Source organism: Opisthorchis viverrini (assembly GCF_000715545.1).
Source record: "Opisthorchis viverrini unplaced genomic scaffold opera_v5_146, whole genome shotgun sequence".
NCBI classification, from domain to species: Eukaryota; Metazoa; Platyhelminthes; class Trematoda; order Opisthorchiida; family Opisthorchiidae; genus Opisthorchis; species Opisthorchis viverrini.
The window spans coordinates 907,291-933,019 of NW_008751801.1; the positions used below are offsets into that span (position 1 = coordinate 907,291).

At 41.4% G+C, this 25,729-nt stretch overlaps 1 protein-coding gene across 1 annotated transcript in view; it reads left to right on the forward strand.

Annotated features, from left to right (window-relative positions):
- Positions 1-25,729, forward strand: part of T265_06753 (hypothetical protein) — a gene marked incomplete at both ends in the record, with an annotated part of 48,114 nt that overhangs the window by 5,241 nt on the left and 17,144 nt on the right. Inside the window, one exon of the mRNA XM_009172098.1 lies at positions 19,544-19,642. Coding sequence (XP_009170362.1) covers positions 19,544-19,642 — 99 coding nt within the window. The remainder of the gene's footprint in view (positions 1-19,543; positions 19,643-25,729) is intronic.

A 25,729-nucleotide genomic window follows, 5' to 3' on the forward strand; every position in this document is an offset into this window, starting at 1 on the left:
GGAACTACGGAGTCTCTAGTGAACTGAACAAATTACTGTTTTAAGCCAGATACAAAGTCACAAAGAGAAAAATACAAGTAAATCTTGACTCACAGTTCAAAAATAGGAGATTCCGTAGTTCGTATTCCGTGGGAACCACCACACCAAGAATAGTTCTATCTTCCTGGTATCCCAGATCTCCGGTGATCGAAATATTATTCCACAAGCGTGAATATATTAGTCCAGCGTTTGTAGCTGAAATGTTTGTTCACGTTTAGTGTTAGCAGCGGTCAAATATAGCCAACCGGCGGTCACAACAACAGACACTCAGCAAAAGTCTCAAAGTCACGTTGGAGCCAACGCGCGGGCGGTAGCGGTTGTATTTCAGTAAAACAAACTTTTGTACAGCGATGTGACTGGTAATGATGGGAAAAAAGAAGATGATACTGAGCATGAAAAAGAGCAGTTTACAAGTGCTACAAGCCTGTTAACTGAGGAGTGGCTTTAAGAAACAAATTTCTGGAACGAAACTGAAGAAGTCTGTGCTTGCCACTGCAGGCTGCGTTGGGATATTCGAGGCACAAACTTTCCACTGTTTGGGGCAGAAAGAGAGTTTATCCAACGGTTCGGTGGAATAGCAATATGTTTAGCGACGAGAACAGCGGGCAATTTTCGGAGAATAGGGGAGAAAATCGGCAACACCAATTGAAGTTGAATTCTGTACTGGCCGCGGACAACGAACATGGGAAGACGCGATCGCACTATGTATGCCATTGTCGAAGTCACATAGGGTTGCTTGCGGAGTTCGGGTTATTCGCTCTGAACTGACGCAACCGATGGTTGCAAAGTTTGAGTATATACCTCCGTTTTTGTTTCATGCGCAGAAAGCTTACTTCTTGGGCTGCAAGTCGATCCTGTAAATTGCCTGTCTATAACGGTTTTATTGAGAACAGAATTACAGCAGAGAAGATAACCAAATAAAATTAGCAGGTTTATCGTGGAGTGTCTTTGGTCAACAGTGTTCCGCACAACCAACGAACATCCAGGATTTTGTTTCTTTTTGGCGCCAGCATACGTAAGCACTTCCAGACGAACGATTAATAGCTTACACCAGTTGTTAAATCAGAAGGAACTCCACGAGTATTTGATTAATTGTGGTTATAAATAATTGTATTCAAACTGATAAAGGATACGACCTCCTTGTCCTCTCCAAAAAGTCTGCTGAGGGTAATTGCAAGCACATTCATGCGGCATTCTGCGTGAACTCTTCTTAACGTCTATTCAGTCAGCTATTTGATAGTATCCCTCGACCTTAAGTATATAAACTCTTATGTGTAGAAGAAGTTCATTACGTTCATTACATTACTGGGAGCCTTATTCTGATGCAGTGGATCTTAATCTCGCAGAACCTTTAAAATATTTTAGAGATAAGGAGGCGGACTCGTACAGGTCTGTGGTGTATAAAACAAAACACCAGTAGTCGATGCATTTTTGTTTTCAATTAGCTAATGAACGGTTTTTCGTCTGTTTGATGTCCATATTAGTTTTAAAATGATACGGGCGCTGTTAACATGTCGCTTGTGTGTTGCGAACAGCAAACAAATATGAAGAAATGAGGTGAGTTTATATGGTGCCGCACACTGTGCAAATTACTTATTGCAGTACTATTTCTGCGCAATCTAAATAATTGATCTCCGCAGTGCTGTTGTTAGAAAATACGGCATTCTGAATAAAATCGCTGACTGATCACATCGTTATATATGTGAAACCACTTCAAAACCCGCTACCACAGTTAATTTCTGTAATCACGTAAGTTTTTAATAAGGCTAACTAGCTCAGTTTGTTCATTTGATTTTTGATTTCAGGTCCAAAGCATGTCTGGAATATCTAGACTAATTTGTTTTACCAATTACAAGGACTCGCACATTTAGCTTGGCCGTTTGAATGCCTCTACAAACCGAGCTATTTATTTTACGGGCTGAGTTTCCAACGTACGGATACATATGTCAACTTGTGTGCAATACGCAAACAGTGGTCCGGGACACCGTAAGTGATGCGGTTACCTTGGCTCTGAGAAGGTCTGAAAATCGGATGCTTGTTAGAGTATAACCCGTGTAGTTTAGACACAATAATTCACCTGTGCAAATAAACTAACCTAACCAGAGTTAATTCCGCACTACTCGTCTCAATTATATGACAAAGGCAAAACACCTTGGCCGGGAAACCGGTGTGCTTTCTCGTCATCAGTTATATTAGCTACCGGACTTAATGAGCATCTATCTGCTTCCGCCTCCCCAAATCGTCGGCAAATCATCAAGGTTACGATCTATGTACGACAATTTCGTGGTTTATACAGCTGATGATGATGTGCAGGAACGGCCGAGCACTACTGAAGGACCGATCTATACATCCAGTCGGTTAGTCTATTACTGTTGTCATGCGTAACCCACGGTCAGGATGTGAAGTTGGACAGTAAGGGATCTTCATGGGCACAAATCAATCTTGTTTTAATAGATTCATGCAAAGTCCTTAGACTTAAGCAAAAAACAGAATCAGTCAGTAGGCTTCCAGGATGTTTTACATAGTCCAATGTTTTGTCTAAGGGTCTTATTTAAAACACGCGTTGAGTTTAAATTTTGTGCGACAGTGAATAAAGCACAATAGTTACAATTGGGAATGTAATGGCAAATGCGGTTAAATTAAGCTATAAGGCTGCACGGCGCCAATTGTCTAACCTTAAGCACAGTTTGTATTATTGCTTGCTAGATGGATTAAAAAGAATGCAGGATTCGTGTTCCAAAGCATTCTGGAAAGATGGTCGAATTTAGTGAAATCTATACAAAACCACATTTAAATATTGATATCAACATAGAAAACTGACATTCAGTTAGATTACACAACGCTCGTAAGAAGCAGGCTTGTAAAAACGGTCGTTGGTTTGTTCGCTGGGCTATGCAATCTGATTGCCACCAGACATCATCAGTGTGTTGTTAGAGAACGTAGTGGATCTTAGTAACTAGTTTGTGGTCATTCGCTCAGCTCAACGTAGTGGATCTTAGTAACTAGTTTGTGGTCATTCAAATCGCTCAGCTCAGCGAACAAACCAACGACTATCTATGCTATCATGAGCTACCTACATTCTCCTGTATACACCTGTAAAAGTTAATTTCTTTCCAAAATTGAGGGTTACGTGTAGGAAGACTGCTACAGAGGCAGTTTGATTTGCGATTGGAAACCCATATTTTTTCACTGGATAAGGGTGAAGCAGGGAGTTGGACGGGTGACTAATATTTGACACAGACAATTCATAATCTCCATGACATTTAGCGTCTGACGTCGTAGCAGTTTCGTATGTCACATTTGTACACCTTTAACTTGCATGTTGGAGTCTGTAGGTGACAGGTTGACGGGAAGCTTAAGATAGTTCTACTAAGGTTCTGTGGGCGGAGAAATCAGGGGCGATTGTTTTCAACTGCAAACTTTGGGCCTATCTCTATTTCATCTCAAGTAGGGCGCACTGCTATCAGTTTACCACAGCGATTTATTGTAGCACTACTTAGTTTAAGCACAACTTTGTGCCCAAAATCCGCAACATAAAAGGATTAAATCTTGTGCACACATGGCATTGTTTAGAATAAAAACCGGCGTAGACAGGCTCAAATGCAAAGCCTGTTACTTGTTATTCATTATTCACCGTGGATGAGAAGAAGGTTATCTGGTATTGGCCGCGTTGGGCGGTTGCGGTCACAGGTCACGAACCTGAGAGTCTTTTTGTCTCCTTTTTTGTAAAGTTTGGTCACGATCCGCCATATGATGAGTTTTTGTTCCCGAAAAGTTCTGAAATCAAACCGCAACCTCATGGGGCGGTTTGAAAGTGCTTATCTTTGGGAGCTGATACACGGGGAAGAACCACCATCATTCCCATGTCCTGCCCAGTCTAATCCGTTATCTTGGACGTACAACTGGCATTCATTCTTATTCAACAAGTTCACAGGATGAGGTAAAACAAGAGTTGAAATCTAGTTTACTGCCTGAATTTTCGGTCTCATACGACGACGCATGGACGCGTTTTATTTTTTTGAAATGGGCAGTATATCTACGGGTTTGTTTGCATAAGTTCCTTTCAAACTCAAGCCAGGCATTTTTTTGGCGAAACCATCAATTCAGTTTATTACGGCTGCGCTTTCGAGAGTAGAAGAGCCATTTTTGCAATCTGTTACGCATTTGAGCGGTAATTCGGGGCGCTACCGATTTCTCTGTCGTCTACAGCAAATTGAAAATGAATCACTTTAAATTAGCTCACGTTTTTCAGCAGCTAACGTTGCTATCATCTGCCTCGCCTGAATCCAGTCACGCTCATCATTAGTGTTAAGTTTCTGCTGTCGGTTGTAGGCGTTTCCGTTTACCTGAAGCGTAGCCGAACACACAATAAACCCGAGAAAACTCACCATCACCATCCACATTATGGTATGGCCAGGTAGCCGGGTGATGGGTTGAACTGCTGTGACAAGCAAATACAACTGAACTAGAATATAGTACCGGCTTGGCTTTTACACGAAATGATTCAATGCAATGTGATTGGATGGAACCTGTCAGTCTGTGCAACCCATTAAATACCTAAAGCTGCTATGATCGAGAGAGGTTAGGAAAGCACGGCGATATAAGTACAAACCCTTGCCGGTATTTAGACGATTGGTTCAAACTAAACGAACATACTCTGTACACTAAAATTCTGAATACCATCTGGCCCCTGGGCTACCGAATTCATGCCAACTGGCGTAGAGTGGCGTACCCTCTGAAAGGGCTTCATGCAGCCTCGTAGAGACTGAAGCCGCAGAATAATTTTAAGCTTAGTTCTCACTTTGTTACAGGTGATTCACTGACGTGATGAATTTTGACTTCGTCAATCATTCGCTAGGACTCAAGTAAATACTCTGTCAACTTCTAGATCTTCAAGCCAATATCAAGCATTCTAGATTACGTGAAAAGTCAAGCGCATGTTCCATACTAGGGAGTTTGTGATAATTTAGCCGCCGTCACTGAATGTATTTCTGGTCAGGACGTTCAATATATCTCGCAGCTAAGGTAACCTTACTAATAGTTGATCAAATAACTGCTGATCTGTTTGCCGGGCTTGGCAATTAGCTTGCAAACGCTTCGTCACCGATCGATAAAATATCACCGTTCTGCAGTGACGATGTCTTCTTGATTTGCGACAAAACGTTTGTAAGCAGATCGTCAGCCACCAAATCAGTTACCAGTGAATTCATTTACTGCATTTTATCATCCTGAGCCCCTACATATACTTCTGCAGATAGCTTTTACTTGAGAATTCCATACCAATTTTATGACGAGGGGCCTTATACCACCATTCCTCTCGTGAAATAGTTGCACCGGACAGATGAACTCAAAACTTGCAGGGCTCGCATAGCGGGTTTCGTTTCACTAGTTCACGTGGTTTATCTTTATAGGGTCCTTTTTGTTTAGCTCCCTAAAGAATGCAATGAAATTTAAACAGCCTTCAAAACTCAAAGCCATGCCAATTAATAGAGATAACCCACATGGTCAAATAACAAAAAATGAAGCCCATGCATCGCTATTTTGCTTTACGAATCTGAACTGGATCACGAAAACTGAAAAGGGTGATAAACCTGAAACCGTCATTTGACAGTGGTTGCTTCTGATAAGCCAGCATACCTGGTTGTATCCATGGGGACAAATTTTACCGTACGTGATTTCTGGAGCCCAAAGTCCCATGTGGGGCAAGCTGATTTTTCTAACCAAGCATTTTTGTATAATAGGCCTTTCAACACGGTCATGCTGCATGACAATGAACGTGTGAACTAGTAAAGGTTTAACAAACTGTCTGAACTAAGGACCAGTGAATGAACTGAGGAAGAAAATTGCCTATTCCAAATAAGTTTATAAACGGCAGGTAAAAAGTCAATTTCTCTTAAAATATAGCAGCTAATTAATTTCTAAAATGCATATCTTTAGAACGCAAAGACAGGTAGGCGCCATCCCCGAGTTATAATCATCCTGATTTTGAGCAACCTTGAACGCTAAATTGTACACGTGGCAAAATATATTGATTCTCAGATGAATTTGATGCTAAACCTCAAACAGTTTTTAGCACCCTCGTGTGAAATGCTTTTTGGCAAGAAAACACAATACGATGTCTCAAACAACGTGACAGCTGAGAAATGTAGCGGTTTCTTTGTACCAAATTCACTAAAACAGTATACTAAACCAGAAACACGGTTGAACCCCTGGCTACAATAATACAATTTGGAATTGAGTGAGTTTCGTCAAATCAGTTAAGCATTTGGGTGGCAAACTTTAACACAAAACCCAGTCGTTTTTTCTTAGTGAACGGTGGCGCGCAGATAATATCAACCGTATCCAACAATGCATTTTGAGTTGAGTGGAATCGTGCCACCGTTGTAAGCTCTGCAGTATGCGAAGATGTTAGTAATGTAATTAACCTGAATAAACGAGGACTGCAAACGGTTCTCTTTCACCCATGTCAGGAAAATGTCGTTTCGTCATATAACGAAGTTTTATGAGTTTAACTTCGAAACATTTAGCTCGCATCCGTCAATGGCTGGTTCATAAGGTCTAGATCCTCAATAACAACGGATTGTCATCAGACGGTGAAGCGAATAATGTAGCTGTCGACGCTGTAATTTGCCCAAACAAAGGCCTGCAATTAATCTAACTGGACCTCTAGCAGGGTGACATGCACAACATGAACAAAATAAATATGATTTTTGATGACACTAAACATAATAACTGTGTTGAGAGGCGAGAGAGGTCCAGAGAACTGGCACCTCCAACACTTCTTGCGGCAATATGTCCATAGAAAAAGCTTATGAGTGAGCGTGACACAATTATTGTGTGGACTGCATGTCAACGATTCTTGTTGTACTGCTCTGAAAATCAATGTTGTCGCTTTTTGTGTATCTGGCCATTAGCATATTGACTGGGTTTTGAACATTTGTTCACAGAAAACCACTGAGGGAGCGTGCACGGTACTTCTCCTGCTGGGTGTCTATTACTGAGGAATTTCAATGTACGGAAATCCAAAACACAGCTACTGGACTAAATCAATGATTTAGTGATCCAATTATTTACCTATTTTCAGACAGTTCATCTTCTGGATCTCACGTCGTATGGTCATCTTGCATGAGCACTCATTTACTCAAACTTTTCATGCTACTGATATCAATTTTCGCAGCGCATAGCGACAAAAGATGTACAGAGCTTCTCATTCCGTTCATTTTATTACGGTTTAGTCACTGACGGACTGCCATTTATTTGAAACATATATCTGAAGGTTATCGAAAAGTTTGGAATGGATCGAGGATTTGTCGTTTCCGGTGAATTTCAGTTGAACGCAAAACATTTGGAATTATCTGAGCCAAAGGAACTCCGTTTGGAATCCATTAGTAAAATTTCTTGAGACGAATTCACGGATTTCTTCAAGGTCGTTCGCAGGTAATGTTCTACCGGTAAAATAGTTTCGAATCAGCCTATGTGGACACTGTTCACATTCACAGTTTGCAGGCAATTGCAGCAATAAATCGACTAAGCAACCTCAGGATAAAGGTAGCATGGAGCTTCTCACCATCGCCGTAAAGGTAACTGTTGTCACTACCCACACTAGTTAGACAGTGTTCCAGTTGTTGAACTATTTGTTTCCTCCTTTCCCCACCCGGGAAGGCACACTTCAGCCGTACTGAACCATATCCGAGTGTGAAGAAACTTGTGCGGATGTTCCATATTATCAGCCTCTTAATGTAGCGACGTAGCGGTCATCACGTCCTATTACGAGGTATCAGAGCTTTGGATATTGGTTCTAGTATTTTTCTGCACGTTAATATCGAACTGTCCATTAGCCGCCTCCACAATGACTGTTATACACTCAAGGAAGCAAAGTGGGGAGAACAGGAGGTTTACACTGGTCTGTATGGGTGCGAGCGGACCCTTGTTCTCAGAACATGTGAGCGGCGGCGTGGCATCAGATGTTGGATATCAGCAACGTTTGTAAAATGCATTACGAATCATCTCTTGCAGTCAATATCAATGAGGAACGCTGAGACTGTCTGTAGCAAAGACGCTTCATAACAGCAGTTGGTCTGGAAATGAACACAGTGAAACACACAATGTATCAAACTTTTGGAGAAGCATATCCTTTTCTATGCAAAGAAAGTTTCTGAAACCAACAAAAGACCTCTGTTGACTTGTTAAGTTGGATCCATCGAATAGTGAGTTGGTTAGTGTCTCACGTAGAGGTCATTGTCATGCGGAAATCATAAAACCGGGCACGTGTATGTGTATTTTCTCACGATGAGATGACTGCAGTACATATCTTACGACTCGTACGCTCCAGTATGAGGTAGTATATTTGAAAACCAAACTGGTAACACAGCTTTAAGTCCAAATCGGTAGAGATACAGTTTAGTGGTGTTTTGACAAACCCTTTCAGAATGTTCAACTACAAGACACTGGTTCATTCTGATGATGCGATTCTGTGGAGAGATATTTGACTGGTGTGACGAGAATCATTCCGTTATGGAACGAATCCCTGTGTAAGAGGACTGAGATCCGTAGAACTTGAATCATCCCAGAATTCTAAAATGTGAAAAGTCTTTGGCTGGTTTAAGGAATCTTCTGTGAAGAACATCCACGGAAGCAATAACTGTTATACAGACAATTATCATTGAATCAGCGGTATCAGAAGTCCCAAAACTGTCAGTGTCGCAGCCAAGGTTTACATCGGTTGTTTTGGAAGCTTTCAACACGTCACTCTACGGAAGAGCCTGTTGCTTTTTCATATCATCTTGTGTGTTTGATGTGTTTCGTGAAGTATTCAGGTTAAGATGAGGTCCACGAGGTGTCTCTTAAAAGTGCTGATGTCTTCCAGTATGGGTTTTCTAAATGGCCGTTAACTAATCAGTAGCTGCTCACAACTTGTTCAAGGTATAAGCAGATGCACTGTTGTGCCTCGTTCAGAATCAGCGTCTATGGCTCCTGATTCCTTCGATGAAATCGGCAGTTGGTAGAACACTCTAAGAAAAGCCATGCCATTTGGCTTTGACCCTTTTTTAAGGCTTTAATAAATCGCACCTAGTATATATTCCGCTCAACACTTTATAATGACCATGTTATTGGGATGAGCCAGTTTTTAGTATGCAAACATAGTATAACCCCCGTATACCTGACCTTCCTAGATCGATCTTTTACACCGTTGAAACGTTCTTTTAGCTTCAAGTTTCACCAAGTCTGTCTAATAGAATTCATTGCAGATGTTTACAAGTATGCATTAATTGATCTAAGTAGAATTTCTGAAATCTCATTTTTTGGATAGGTTAGAGCCTGAAGGATGGGAATGAATCATTATAAGTTGTTTTATTTTTGACTCAACTGATTCAGCTTTAACGGTGCTATCAACAGAGCTTAAAGGCTGGGAGGTTTATTCAGTGATAAGTCTACTTTTCGCCGACTAGGGTAGGAAGTGAAGTGAGTGTGTATGAGGTTCTTTAGGCTAGATTAGTGGTGCAACAAAAACGGTTTCCCACAAGTCAGTGTATTGGAGGGACACCGTGATTCCAGGCAGTGAGTTCGATTACTTACCTCTCGTCATCAGACTAATAATTAAAATTAGATTGCACGGCTTGGTGGTTGCAAAAGAGGGCTAGTTTTTAAATACTGCCAAATAAATCTTTGATAGAGGTCTCTTTTTGGCAGATGTCAAGTCTACTCGTTATGCCTTACTATCCATATTTTGAATGCTGATATTTCCTAACTGCATCCACTCCTACTACTTTGAGTGTATTCTGAGTGATGAAATGTGAACGGCACTTGATGAATCACGCTAACTAGTCTGACTAGTTAAAATTGGTGGTTCGTATTGTTCAGGAAGTTTGCACTTCCACTACTCACGCATCTTGCTTCTTTGGTGCGAAATGCCGAGCTAATTTTATGGATAAGTGCCGAATCGCATGATGCGCGCCGCCTTCAAGACACTGAAGGTCTGTGGACCGGCAACTGTATTGAGCAAACGATCACCAGCTAGGTGAACCTCTAGTTGTGTTGAAATGAACCTTGTTCGTAGAAGGGTGATGTGTGACTGTTCAGACATTAGTAGGTAAACAGGCTTCTCATGAAAATAAACATATCTTCCGTGCTCCATACTACTAGTGTGTTCCAGATTTTTACATGCAGACGTAGCTGAGGACATATTTCCAAAGAGTTATTGTTACAATCTTAATTTCTGCATCAGTGGTATCGTGAGTTCTGATACAAAGAAGCTTCGCCGAATCAAGACAGAGTTTCCGGACTTTTTTACAACTGACCAAGAGATCAAGAGCAGTTCATCCACTAAAAAATTCTGAAATGTCTTACAAGTAGCATTACTAGGAAAGTGATAAAACTTCCCTCAATGACTGGCTGACTGAGTAGACCGGTCGAGTTATATCATCTTTCAGCAATTCTCCATTCTTACTGCAGAATGACTTACCAGTCTTATATTTGCTTGTAGAGCTTCACGGCCATCATCGTAGTTGACAACAATGTATTAGAAATACATTTTGGCGTTTACTTAACATACAACCATGAGATAAACATGTCCTAATAAATAGTGGGATGCAAGCGAATGGTAGAGACTTAGTGAAAAAATCAGTATCCTTGGAGAAAATATTAAGAACAAATGGATTACATATTTAGGCAGTCCTGAATTAGCACACCTAAGCATCACATCGACATTAAGAATCATTAGTGGGATTTTCTTACCCAACATACACTCAACACTCAACTACAAATATCGATCTCAACACGTCACCTGGTTCTAGTACGCCTTAACCGCCCCCTAGTTAGAAGTATCCCGAAACACTAAAAGCAGAACTGTTTCACATTTACAGAATGCCGGATGTTTAAGTCGTCGGCTAACTAGGTTACTGTCCAACTTGGGTAATCACTGAGCACATGATGTCTGATAGCCAACAATTGCATTACTGACAGAGCTAATTGCTTCTGCAGGCAAAAACAAGGAATTACGGTCTGCACAGTTTTGAAAGACCAGGTCAGAAGAAGTTTTACTTTAACAAAAGTATTTTTTGATAGAAGGATCCTTTGGGTGGTCGTCACATTAGGTAGGACGGGTTGCTTTAATAGTACAAAAGTTATTTTTTTATAACTTAGTTATTCAGTTTTATGGTAGTCGTTTTGTCTCTGTGCTGATAATTTTCGATGGGTTATGAACGAGCACTGTCAATAAATTGGTCGTAGCAAAAATTTAGTTTGCAGCAGCCATGACACCCGAACGAAGCACAAGAGTAGAGACACTATGGGGTACGGAATACTCTCTAAACGTACACCAAGATAATGGATTTGGCATTTTCTTTAGCTCCCCCTCATCCGCGGGGCTCTATAGAGTTAAAAACATCCCCAGTGGATAAAGACGGAAAAATAGAGTCAGTTGCATCCAGTGTTAATAATTCCAAGTGCTCATTTTCAACAAATGCGGATCTTCCTATGGGTACTTCTTTTCTTAGAAATATAGCGTGACTGAGTGCAATGCTGCCGGATATTTTGAACTGGGATAACCAGGCGTCTCGGCGAATCCGACTTATTTCGGATGGTTGCAACAATAAAATTTTTAGCAGGGGTTCTTTTTGGTCCAGCCATGTGGCAGAAGCTGCATATCGGCTTCTTATCAGCACGTTAATTGCAAATAAAACCTCACAAAAAGGGAAATCAAAATTAATAAGTGATAAATTTTTTGACACATCCCTAGCTTCAGGTGACTCCTTGACCAACGAAACCTACTGTCCGGCGGACTAGAACATCTGGAATTAATAAATGGCAATATCTATTAGTCTCGACAGTATATTATTGGTTTATTGCTTAACAAACGTTTCAGTTTGATTGCTACGGTCTGTGAAATAACTCAACACACGCCCACCAATAAACAATAAACTAGGAACAAGCAGGACCTACAATAAAGAAATATTTCGCAACATGTCAAAGAGAAACTAAGAATAAGCTTTGCACACAACTAATTATGTTGCTAACCCGATCTCTCATTTGGGGTTCATCATTACATGACTCTTTCTCTCCCCCCTCAGAATCGCATGTTTGCAATGTTGGTTGCACATTTGTCGTTCTGGACAAACAACACCACGCTGAGTTACCAAGCGTTCCAAACAGGTTGCATTAATGTGAAGTGACAGAAAGATTTGTGATCCACCTAGACTACGATGTTTTCACTACCACTACTAACATCTTGATACGACCGTTTACCGCAAACTAACTCATTCTGATCGTACCGTAGACCTCAAGCCAACACGGCCGTGTGGTAGGCTTTATCACACGTATTGCGCACATCTGTTCAGCTGAGAGCGCACACAATCAAGGGTCAGTCTGTTCAACTAAATTCTCCCATGAAGACAGCTGTTGGAAATAGTTTATCTCACGCCAAATTTTTGACATTTCTCCCAACATTCCCCAAATTCGAAGCATCCGTGTTCTTGCTGTACAACACTGGCAACTCTGAGGTTGCTCGTAGAGCGTTGCTTCGTCACATTATGCATGCTTTACGTACGGGTAACACTTTTTAAAGCCACCTCCTCTGGTAGCACTCGCAAAATTCCTATGAATGAGCACATACTATATCTATGCGCGCTTGAATGCTCTATACATTCGTTTGGGATAGTACACAGGGCAACCTCAGTATGGGCCGAAAATAATCTGAGTAACACACGGTCTCGGGAATCCCCGAAGATCACCTAACCTCCAGCAAAACAGCTATCGCCCTACATAACTCTACACAAGCCTCTACCCTACACTGCGGGTTTCATGCTCAGCAATGACGGACGCGCAACTCATACAAGCAGAAAACACCGGTTGTCTCTTTTGCCTTACTACGCACGTAACACCAAGGCGATATTTTTGTTCCATATCTCATGCTTCGTCCGCTAACTGGTGTTCGGTATCGACTACCAAGCAAAAGCGACTTCTGCGGTGAACGAAATAATATTCAGATTGTAGGTTTCCACTGGGTATTGGCATTTGATCAACGTAAGGTGTAAGTGAACACTAGATCTGACATTTTTATAAGAACACGGCATGCTAACAATCGCGCAGCACAGTTCTAAAAAGAACTCGTTCTAAACCAAAATCGTATAATTGCGAGCCATGTGCGCACATCGTGTGATTTCAGTACGCGGTACGGATTGACGTAATAGAAGGTTCTGAATTCTACGATCATATAATTTCTGTTCGGAAATTCGAATAGGACTAGTTTGAATGGTCCTAGTTTCGAATAGTCCAGTTTGGAGGCATCAATTTTGTATTGGCAATTTCGCTAATGAAAACAATCTACGGCGGACATTGGTTACTGAATATGATCTTTGGTTCGCCGTTCTTTCATAAACAGCTAGCTTTCTAAAGAAAATCACTGTACTTAGCGAAATACACTCATTTACGAACTAATCTATTTTTTCGAGAAACAGGTTGCGATTGGTGCATTACAAATATACATGTATCGCGATATCTTGAATATCGTAGCGACTGAAACATGAGGCGACTTGGTGCAGCACATTCAGTTGCCTGGAAACATCACAAACGGGAGGTTCATCTGGGTTCCAGGTGAGTCTCTCGAAAAACCAAATTAGCTTGAAAGTTAGTGTATTTCGCTAGTTTCGTGCAATTTGTTTTCAAGTAGAACATAAGGTTGACGAAAATTGGGGGACTGCGCCTACCTGATGAGCCCCAAGAAGGGCGTAACCGGTCGTGGGCTGTCGACGAATTTTCAGCAAACTTATGAGTAGTGCATTAGAAATCACTGTACGTTAATCTTCTCATGACATACTCTTAGTAAAGGGTACTCTTCCACAGTCCACATAAGTGTTCCTGGTTAGTCTGTTTGGTATGTGCTTTGCCAGTGGAGGAGAAATTATTCTTTTATTTCTTTTGGGAATTCTGCATGACACAAGCCAGCTAATGAGGACAGTGTGCTAGAAAGTTGACCTTTCGATACTACTCTAGCTTATATTAAGGTTAACGACATGTCTTTGGACTTTAGATCGTGATCACTCGTCACATGGTAACGAGAAGACAGATTATAAATAGAACCCAGACGTTTGATATCAAACTTCTGAGTGGTCATCCAAAGTATACCGCGTCATTACTCTAAGGTTTTTGAAACGTCTTTCTTTTTGGAAACTTCCCAAGATTGAAACTTTTCGCAGCAATCGAATGGACAAACTCCCCCACTCATATGGAGGTTTAGCTCATAAGATACAACCAAAAGTGCCATATATTCAACGTAGATTTCTCGAAATGGCATCTTTGAGGAAGGGACAACGGTAATGAAAAACGTAAAATTTTCATCTGATTAATATCCGTGTCGTTCCAGCATACCCAGAGGCATGAGAGAAATCATCGTTACATAAATTTTGATCTGAGCGGGAATTTTTATACCTATATAATATAGAGTGTAGACGAAAGAAAACGTTGATGAGACTCGTAGTGTTATTCTAATGGATGAACAGCTAATAGCCTTAATGAATAACCTCAGGAAACCCTTTGAGTGCCTAGGCTGACTAGAATTAAATTCGGTACCGGGATTATAATGGCTTACATGATGCTGAAATCTTACAACCTAATCTGAGTCCTAATTTTTTTTCAAAGAACAAACTGGATATATCGAGCTAACAGACAAAAGTAACGAGGGACCTAATTACACACGCAGATTATGCAGGTTCCTCGTTTCAGATTGTCGGTTACAAATTGTTCTGTCTTTCTCAATACCACAGAGTATTCAACATATTATTTTTAGAATTCCAAAATATCGATGTGTGCGACAGTTCCGGCTACGAGTCCGTCAGTTTATTTGTTTCCCTCTGTGTGCCTCACGTACTGTCTGTCTGTTGGACTGTATGCCTGTTTGATACTGTTGTTCAGAAAAAAATTTGGGAAAATGCCACATTTATCGGGCTTTTTGAGTCGCAGCTGTTGGATTGACTGTTACAGTCAACCGACGTCAGGAAAGGAGCCAGATTCCATTAGTTGAATCGAACCGGCCGATCACATTGCATCAGGGTTTACCAGAAACGATTGATCCCGACATCACAATATAGTTTGATCGCCAAACAAGGCTACAGAAGTCACACATGGGAAGAAGAAGTTTGTAAAAAATCTTTTCAATGTGGTGTACAGCGTGGATGAATTCCAGTCCAGCCAAGCAGAACTCAGACCCGACTGAATCCCGTCTAAATCCCATAATTAAATGTAAATAGAGTCGTCGGGTAACGTTTGTTTCCTACATGTTACAAATGTTCGATTATTTCAGAGAAAATAAATGTCTGAGAGCTCACTAGAATGCGTTAGGTTAGTAGCAATCCTGTGCGTACACGGTGGCTTTGTGCGGAGTGGGTTTCACTAGTTCAGAAAAAGAAAAAAAATCCACAGGCTACTTAAGTCTCCATGTGAGAGAGTCACTGGAGGAGCTTGCCAGCATCATCTGATTCACTGGTTCCACTTGTCTCGGAGTTTCGTGGCGTGGGCACTGCCGATTATTTTCTACACGGATATAACAGGTACACGTTATTGTTCAACTCAGCTGACTACAATTTCAGGATGAAATCCCCGTTGTTGTGGGGTATTTCCACAACGTGTAGTCCCGGCACTAGTTTTTTGTCTTGGATTAATACACCTGGTACGTTTACACAAAAGAAGGAAACGTCAGACTGTGGTCATGGAGGATGATGGTCTTGTTGAAGATGAGCAGCCTACTTTGCCCAGCATGCCTCTCTCTGCCATGTCAATACTGCTAAAATCGCCAAGTCTCTGAATAGTTCTCCGAGCCTAATGGATCCTTATCAGAGCCAGGGTACTAACCAATCAAGACACACTTTGATTTCTGGGAAGAATTCATACTTAAAGTGCAGTGTTTTGTTCCGAACGCAATAGGAAGACTCATGATCCTTCGAAACCAGGTCTCAACAATGTATAAGCAACACAGACAGAGTTTACGACAGCCAATGAGTCGGTCGTTGGCTGGAAAATGCACCAAAGGTAGACTGAGGAGACTTATGGGATTAACATTGCTTTATACACTTAAGGGATCAGGTCAACAGAGAGGGAGCAGCGTGAAACCGAAAAACACGAACAAGACCAATTCGGTGAGCAGACACAACTATTTTCACTTATTCCTTCCCCAACATCTCAGTAGATATAATTTCTTGTGGTCGTCTCATAGTGAGCGATCAATACTGAATCACATTCTTTTGGTTTGAAAAAAATGATGAGGATAAAGATAGTGCTGTGGTTGTGCTGCAGTTATAGAAGATATAGAATAAGGACAACCAGTGAGTGCAAACTACGCAACCTCGACTCTGGGATACCTGCTATCCGAGACTTTCTCTCTTTGTAAGCAAACTTAGTGAATAGGCAACAAAAATGGAGAAGAACGTTCATCATAGCCGTCGTTCGTGCGAAAACTGGATCTCTTTGACTAGTAAAACTGGATTGTTTGTCATGACATATACGGGATAACTGGAGTTGAATTGCGCATCAGTTGATCATACAGTGTTATTGGGGGACTTGGAATTTTTTAACGCAAATAAGACTGGTCAGTTTCGGAGATGTGATACTTTAAACATTAAACTTTAATGTCCCTGACTTAGTGAGTGCCCATTTTTCAGCCATGCAGGAGATGACAGCAGTGTTTCGACCGTTGTAATGCAACGGGAGAGATATGGTACGATTCAACGGGAAAAAATGTACGATTTGCTGCAAAGATTGCTATTTTATTAAAGTATTTGGTTTCAAGGTGCAGTTAAAGACAGCAATCTTGGGAGTAGTCAACTTGTTTGGTGTTTTTGACAGCAAGATACATGATGGAAACTCGGGTACGTAAACAAATACCACCAAGTGCATACATTAGAGGCAGATTGTTGTGCCATCATATGTTTATTGTTTTATCTTCATAGTTCTCCGTTCAAAACATTCTATCTGAGGGCACAACTTCTTTCTCTGTGTTCGAAATTGTTTGTTTAACCCACACAGGAGTTTTGGTTGGAATGGATGACGTAAACTTTGTACAACACCGGAGAAACTCAGTGGGATCGATGGAAATGCTCAATAACAAGGCTGTCTACTGTCTGATTTAGTGCACGCCAATCCATCAGTAGGTGAAATTTGAGTAGATGGACGGTCTTTTTTTACAAAAATAAAGAGGTTGCCGACTCTGTTTGTATTGAACTGAGGAATAAGGGTATAGCAACTTGTCGGGTCGCACCAGCAGGAAGAAATTCGACTGTGGTAGAAACCCTCAAGGGTCTTCCATGTAGAGTCGTTAATAGCACCACCGAATTCGAGGTAAATGACTATCCTATTCGGACTTGAATAACGATAGCTTAAACCATATAGTCCCAAATTGTAAGAAGAACCTAATTCAAACTACAATAAGATACAATATTAAAGAAACAATCGAGAATCACTGCCAGGCAGGTCGGGAGTATATGCTACATATACCTAGAAAGAGAGGTGGATAGCTGCATGTTGATAGGTAGGTGCGCATATAGTGACAGAACGCTGTACGCAGATAACTACTTACAGGAGTTATTGTAATGCAGATATTTCCAAGCTGGTATTGTGAACTATTTTACTCTGCAAAGACACTTACGACTGCTCCGCTCTCATTCGACAGTAACTAATAACATGGTCCAATATATTGTGCCTGTCATTAAGATTCTGGATTTGACGTAGCATGACGGCTTTTGCGACTCCATAGTCCGTCCAGCTATACTTGGGATTGTATCTGTGACTCTCACAGAACCTCTTAAACCAGGTTAGTTAATGCATGGAGGTCTGACTCATACAGTCTCCTGGCCTTCCAGAGGTTGGAATATGTGATGTGACTTGCTCGTTAAAAGTGTAGGATGTTCTGACGGTCTTATGCTAAACAAGGGTGTCTTATGGTTAGGAGCCGAACCCTCTGGCCGAGGACTCTACTTGGTTTCTTGTCTTGGTTTAGTATATGTATGAAGTATATGTGTCCGTTTACGACCATGACAACTACGACTAACAATACTATCATGCGATATTGGCCATCGCATGATGCCGTCAGCGGAATCGCCTCACTTGCTGCATACAGCAGGGCAAATAAGCAAAACAAGCTAATTCTGAAGCCTCCCCTACCTCTTTCATATATTCATTCTTCACTCTCTTCTTAATCCGGCGCCAGCGTCATCTCCGTAGGTTTACCGTCAAATGCGAACTGATCTGTTCACCGCCCGTCGCTGGCAGCTTCAACATGTACGCTTAACTAGACGACGAACAGCTCGAGATCATTCTTCAAACCACGAATTTCTGTTAATTTTGCAGCGTGTACCGTTTTGCTGCACAGAATCTGACATGAAAATAGGATTGCAGTATGTTACGAAAATTCTGCACGCTGTTCATCTTCCAAAATTAGGTCCACGTGACCCTTCTTGTGCTTCCCTGTAGACACTGAATGTTATGGCGGCCAACCGATGTCAGTGGCTTTAATGCTGTCAGTTTCTAACCAGATTGTCTAAGTGATGGAGGTGGAAGCACCTCGGATGTTTGTGGTGGGCTACCCTTAATTCTTCCTTCTCCTATTTTTATTCCTCTTTCCATTATATGGCCTTATTCAAATAAATTAGCATGGACGCACAACAACGATGCACTACTGTTCTCATCTGGTGTTACTGTCAGTGATGATTTTAAGGAAAAAACGAAGACAAGCCAATAGTTATAAAGTAATGAGGTGGACTGGTGTGCAGTTTGAGTGGGCAGTGCATATTCCACACGCGTACTTTCTACCTCATGTGAGAATACATGTCATGCTAGGTGCTTCCCCCTGTAATTATTCTCCCTCCTTAAGACCCTGAAAAGTCGAATCAACTTTGAGTATAGGAGAGAGGTGCCCTTAAGACCCTGAAAAGTCGAATCAACTTTGAGTATAGGAGAGAGGTGGTGAGAAATAGCCTTGCAGTGAGACAACTGAGCGCAGACTATGATTGTATGAGAAGAACAGTCGTTATAAACTCGTTATTGAAGTACTCAATAGAAAACTACATATATGCAATATCCCTCTATAGGTTTTAAATCTGCGTAAAATACGGCGAAGTTTCGAGATACTAGAGGCTTTCACCATTTGACTAACAAAAGGACCTGCTTTTTGTAATGTGAGTAGTATAGTTGACCACGTGACCACAGTTTTGAGGAATTGCTTATTTTTGGAAACGCCGGATCACGATTCCTCGATAGTGGTTCCTTGTGTGCGCGCATGGACCAATCAGCATTGAAAAATGTCACGATTCCTTTACAACCACCTGAAACTGACTCCTGTCTAGTTTTGTGGTATACGAAGAAAACAAGAATAGACAACATTCTCTTTTTCATCGTGGATACAATCACAACACAATAGAGCTGAAAATCGGGTGATGCTAATGTGGTCCAGAAATAGAATCTGTGGTGTTTGAGGCCCAAATATATAAAAAATCTCATTTTTTGCATTTCTACTGATTAGATGTTCACTTTGTTGGTAAACCGTTTGAGTATCGCCGTTCAACATGATTATGGTGTCTCCGCGGTCTGGACAGAATGCATTGATCTTATCCAAACCAAGGTAGGTGAGTTAATTTTTCGAACTTGAGATTGTTTGCCCACCCCACCTTTTCAATTCTTTCGTTTTTGGCAAGAAATCCAGGCCATAGCACAGGCAAACAGGAAAGAATGTTTTCAAGGAACTCGAATAACTAGATTAACTAATGTTCTGCCTTCTGTCGTTTACGAAGAAGGCATATGTTTGTTGAAATATAATTGAACCAGTTCGTGTCAGCGAGTTCAGACGTTGTCCACGAGAAGTAGCCACCAACGACATCGGAGAGAACAATGACCATAACTTTATTGTGGAGTGGAATCTTGAGATATCATTGGAGATTTCATGCTGCAAGTGAGGGCTGAGAAGTCCAGAAACAGGGTCTATAGTACATATCACTGTACGGGTCGTCAACGTTTCCTCATTGTGCATTATGGTATATCCGAAAGATAGAATACTGATACAGCTAAACCACCTTAACTGATGGAGTGTTGGAAAAAAAACAAACGTTAATACGACACGAGAGCAAAGCGAATGCACACCAGTTTTGATTGTCTATCTTGGTGTTAGACATCTGGCAGGTTCGTATATCAATGAATGAAAGGTCTATAGGGTCATCTGAAAATGAAAGGAGGAACCCTACTTAGACGTGATAAACTACTCATTAGGTCGAGGAAATTTTCTGACAGCCCACAACCGGTCTCGCCCCTCTTGGGGCTCATCGGATAGACGCGGTCCCCAAGTTTCCGTCAATCTTATGTTCTACTTGAACTTGGATTGGACAGATTAGGAGAAATACACTCATTTGTGTAGCAGTTTGGTTTCGACAGGAGATTCACCTGAAACCCAGCTGAATCTCTCTTTTTATGGTGTCTGGAATCAAAGACCAAAGCTGTGATCTTTTAATGGGAATTTCAAACACGCAAAAGAGAAGTATTTTTTATTTTGTGGACTTTATATATGGGCCTAATATGGATCGAGGATTCTATACCGGACCAGAACCAGTATCCGGTGAGTTGTACAATTACTGTCATAGAACCGGGAATTGACGCAGAACAACACTAGGATATTGTGTTCCACAAGTGGGTAAGGAACTCTGCCCAACATCAGAAATTGGCTCTTCTCCTGTCGCATACTTAGTTTACCACCTGACTATGCTTGCTTGCCATAGTGTACTGGTAATTCCCTTTAACAACTTGAACAGCATCGTTGTCGAGTTACCTGGGAAAGATCTACTCAAGCAATAACCTGGCTTGTACGGAGGCAACAATCTGAGGAAGTGTACTACGTCAAAGAAGCAAAAGATATCATGCTATGGAAAACGGGAAATACTAGCTCGTTCTAAGGAACGAATTAGACTCATTTTGAACGCCGGATGCATCATTGTATTGCATACTGTCACAGTAATCTGGTAGTTTGACTACTATTTTAAGCGATAAATTTTCAAAAGTAATCAAATAATTTATCGGAACGTTAGGAAGTAGTAATAACAACGGGATTTGCATACCTGCGCGTCTTGCTTCAGAACAGACGCAATTCCCTCAGTTCAAGTTATTTGGTGACCGTGGAACATCTATCAAACCGGTGTTTACAATCGGACATATCGATTTGTTTCTTCTCGGTGAAGGAGAACCACTTCCTACGCCATAATCCTTTACTGTCAAAGTGAACGATATTAACCTGCTGTTGTTCTTCAAAAGACTTGAGGTCGAATGTTTTGTTAAACAAAAACGTTTTTCTTAGTAGTTCTGAAGTTGATCGGGTCTTGTTACTGCACAGCAAAGGAAAAAAATATGCCGAAGTAGCACAGTAAACACTATTTTCCCCGAAACAGCATTTGCGGCATAGACACGTGACACAGTCAGCCAAATATACCCATCTTACGCGCCATTTAACATACCTAGTTTGTCCACAACTAATGTTACGTCTATGGAAATGCTGTCTGTCATTTGTTGCACCACGTTTTTTGTCGTGTAAAATATTTTTAGAGCATCCAATACAGTCCATATTATGAATGATTTTTTAAAATACCAACCAAAACGTACGTGAAGTTGCGACGTGGGGTGAGGGCCCAAAACTTGAATAAATTCTCCCTAGGCACTGAAAAATATTTGTGTCCAGCCATGGTCCTCAAGCATAGGCACCTGTTTGAAATATAACACCGTCATCATATGGTTGTATTTGTTGACTAAGGCGGACTGTTTGGTGGCAGACTTTGTATAACCACTTGGTTATACACCATCTTTGGGTTGTATTCAAGTTTTGCGTAAATATCGGTAGTTTGTTTGTCTGGACTGCCCTTAATACCCGGGTTTCCAGTTGAGTGTCTCCTCAAATGTTGTTCAAATTTGTGTTTCATGTTGCTCATGCTTTTACGGCGGTCCAGCCTGCCCATGATCTTAACTTGTCTGCATAGTGGTGTAAATTGCAGCTCATGTGTGGCGCCTGAAGTGCCATAAAGACTAATAGCTTTCACCAATGTTCCCAAAAAATTCCACTTTAACATGTTTTGTTAAACGGTCAAGCGGTCTGTTTGTGCTTCTCCATTTATCCAAGACGGATATCCTCACTTCAGCGAAATACTCAAACAGCTTATTTTTATGTCATTGCTATCCTGCATTCCGTTCTACACGGAATCATTCATGATTCTGTAAGCTAAAACGTACAGATAGAAGAATTTCCAGGGTACCTGTCACTCTCAACTCGTTTTTCTGGAACCCTGCTTGGGAAAATCGCCTCGAACGTTGTTCGCCAACCTTATCAGTTGGACCAGGTTTTTATACAATGAATCTCCTGCTTATTCCGCCTCTCTTTTATGCAATATAGACAGTCCTCTGATCGGTGATGGTCACATTCGAGACACTTTGCTCATGACTTTAGGGCACCCATTGTCTTACACAGACTATACATGTAGGCTTAAACAGCTGACTGGTCTAAGAGCATTTTGTAGATACTCAACATATAACATGACGTTTCACCAATTTCATGCATGTAAAATTTCACTGGGCTGTAAATCTCGTGTTAACTTCGTCCGTTGACCAGCAGGTGATTCCGATAGCATTTTTCACACTACAGTCGTACATTCGTTCTAGACATCTCTCTGGCAACTCACTCATTTCTGATAGTTTGTCACTATTTGTAACGGCTCAGTAAGGTAGATTAGGCAAGTCAAAGCATCAGACTCACACAGATGGATGAAAATTTTCTTCACTTTACAGAATTTACAACATAGAATCTTGCACCGTAAACATCGAATCTACTCAGAATTTTCGATTGATTGATTTTCCGCCAAATCACTTCTGATCCCCCGTGACATGTCTAAAAACAAACCGTTCTGAGTGGATGTCAGGGGACGGAGAAGACCGACCTGAATGATGTTCGGAAAGATTAGTCGAGTAACTTGCAGAAACTCCCAGGCACATTGTCAGTATTCTTCTGTTACAGTCACGTCGCTGAACTTGTTTGAAAGGAGGAAAGTGATACAGTAGTACAATAACAGTGAAAATATTCCTCAAACAGAGATTGCCCAAAGCACGTGTTCATCTCTAGCAAAGTTCGCATTCTTGTGTTCTTTTTTCTGACCTTAAAATCTATCATTATTTTGCAACTGAGTGATCAGTCGTTAGTGAAATCAACAGCTAAGAAGATAAAATTCTCGACTGGTTCTTGTCACAGACCTTTGCAAGCAACACTTTCCTTCATGAGAAAGTGAAATCCCATTTACCGTTTCTTTCTGTTTGCATGCAACAAACACCGTTTTTCTATCCACTTTGCTCCGTATGTCGTTCCCAACCTTTTCCGACTCTCAACTCCTAGAACTGCTTGATGTATCTTTATAGGTTTCGTCTTGATATCGTTGCCCAAGGCTTCAACCACATTTCGGAAGAAGAAGAAAATTATACCAGAAGAGTTAGACTGCTGTCTTAACATGCGGTAAAATCTTCGAAAACATACTTGCACAAGTTGCTGCTGTCGATCTCAAGAGGTTTTCTTGGTTGTCTGTCGATATATATGGAGGTAACAAAGTAAAGTTTACATCTGAAGTTATGCTACTGCGGTGACCGCCTTCCAGTGTCCTTGAGAATCCTCGTTGCGCTACTATTTCACCTTATGATTTCATTATGCTTTGTTACCAGCTGGATGCATTGAACCTTGCTCAAAATCCTTTCTGGGAGAACGCATCACCATTACTGACTGTCAGACAAATAAGGCAGTTATTGTACCCACACCTAAGTCGTCACCACAGCCTATGGTGCTGGGCATGTGCCTAATTGTAAATCGATGCTGCGCACCCGAACACTTGTTTGCTACTGGGCTTATTGCGGATCAGTTTAAAGAAGCAGCAGCTGTAGGGGGCAGTGTGCTTCAAAGACGGGTGCACATGCGACCTCTTCTGAACATACAAAAAATGTTGTGCGCTGCAAACTGATAGACGTGGCCCCTCGAAACAAGTGATATATCGCTTTGTTGGTATAGGAGCCTCAAATTAACAGATTCTTCACCAGCTTTGACGTTCTCTGCGCCGACCTCTCCCATCACACTGCATTCAGAAATAACGTAAGTTCGAAGATAGGTAAGAACCCAAGTGAATTTCCTTGGATTGCAACTTGCACGTTCACTGTCGCATGTTCGGAGGCACGATGGTTTGATTTTTGAAAAAAATGGGTGACGTTATCAAGGCATCTAATTTACCTTGAATAATCCCTTCCCCAAAACAGAAGAATATAGTTGGTATAATTCGTCAGGACCAGTGGCTCGATATCGTTTGAGAGAAGACATAAAGTCCCAAATTTGCAGGGCCGGAGTTGGTTCCAGTTTCACGGTCCATATTTTTAACGCTGTTTAGGAACGTGAGTAAATAAAAGCAGGCCGCCACAGGAAATGTTATTCAGCATTCGGCTCAGTGAACGAAGTGCCGTTTTTCTTGAAGGTGGTCAGGCCCTTTGTGGATTCAGTCAGAGAAGATTTGCGAAGACCCATTGCGAAATCATTAGGAGCTCCAGGTCTCCACTGCTTTTTGCACTCTCAGCCTACCTCAGTCTACCAGATTTCACGGTCAGCGTAAACTTTGATCTTGACTGAAACTTGAGCTATTAATTTGCAGCATTGGACTGCATCCAGACCGGTAGGAAAATTTCACCCAGTTCCAATTTCCTGCTCGATACCTAATGCTTGAATAAAACAGGCCGTGTTGTGTCGGAATTTTTGTGCACCTTCCGCTTGCATAAAGCCACTGATTACCGGAACATCGGTCCACTTACAACGCAATTGCTACTAAACGTTAGATTGAAACGTTTAAAGTTTTTCACCTCCTAATTTCCGGAATTACATGGGTACAGATAAGCAAACAGGAGACTAGAAGCCGATCCGAATCGTCCACATAAGTTTTTAACCAGGGTTATTAAAATGGTAGTCCGCTGTCTTATGTAACCAGGCTAGAACTCATAATCCAAGTTTGTCCCGCTTGTGTTCCTGGAGCAGTCATAGCACGAATGTACCACAGATGAGATAACTCAAGTTCAACTCCCAACGCCACTATGAAATCTGACTGCTGAAATGTTCTAATATGCGCAGCCTCCAAGAGAGGAATGGAAGTCTTCACATAAGACTTAGATGGATTCAGCATATTTTCCGAGGGTTTTCTAGAACGCACTCGAAAAACCATACGCTCGCAGGTTTTTGACCCTCAGTTGCCGCGCCACTTTCCGTGCATACACATCTGTTTGGTCTATTTAGGCTCACAATTACCCAGATTGATCGAGTTTCAGTGCGCGATATGGTGGAGGAATACTGGCACATCCACAACCATATACAAGTTTTATTACACAGAACAAGCAGCTATGATTTGGATAAACGTGACCTCTCTTCACCTGTGCATCTATCGCACATGTGCCCACTAAAGGCCATATTGCATTTCGCCCCTAATCATTTTAGGACTATTGAGGGAAATCTGGGAAGCAATAACAATCACTTTCCTTGTGGCGCCACTTATATTGGGATTCAGCAGTTAGGGAAATGCGAATGTTTCACACCAAGTTTCGTATTTTAAGGATAATTCTGCGAAATGCGCAGAGGTTGTTTGCCGTTTGACCCACGCAGACCTTAATTTAGGAG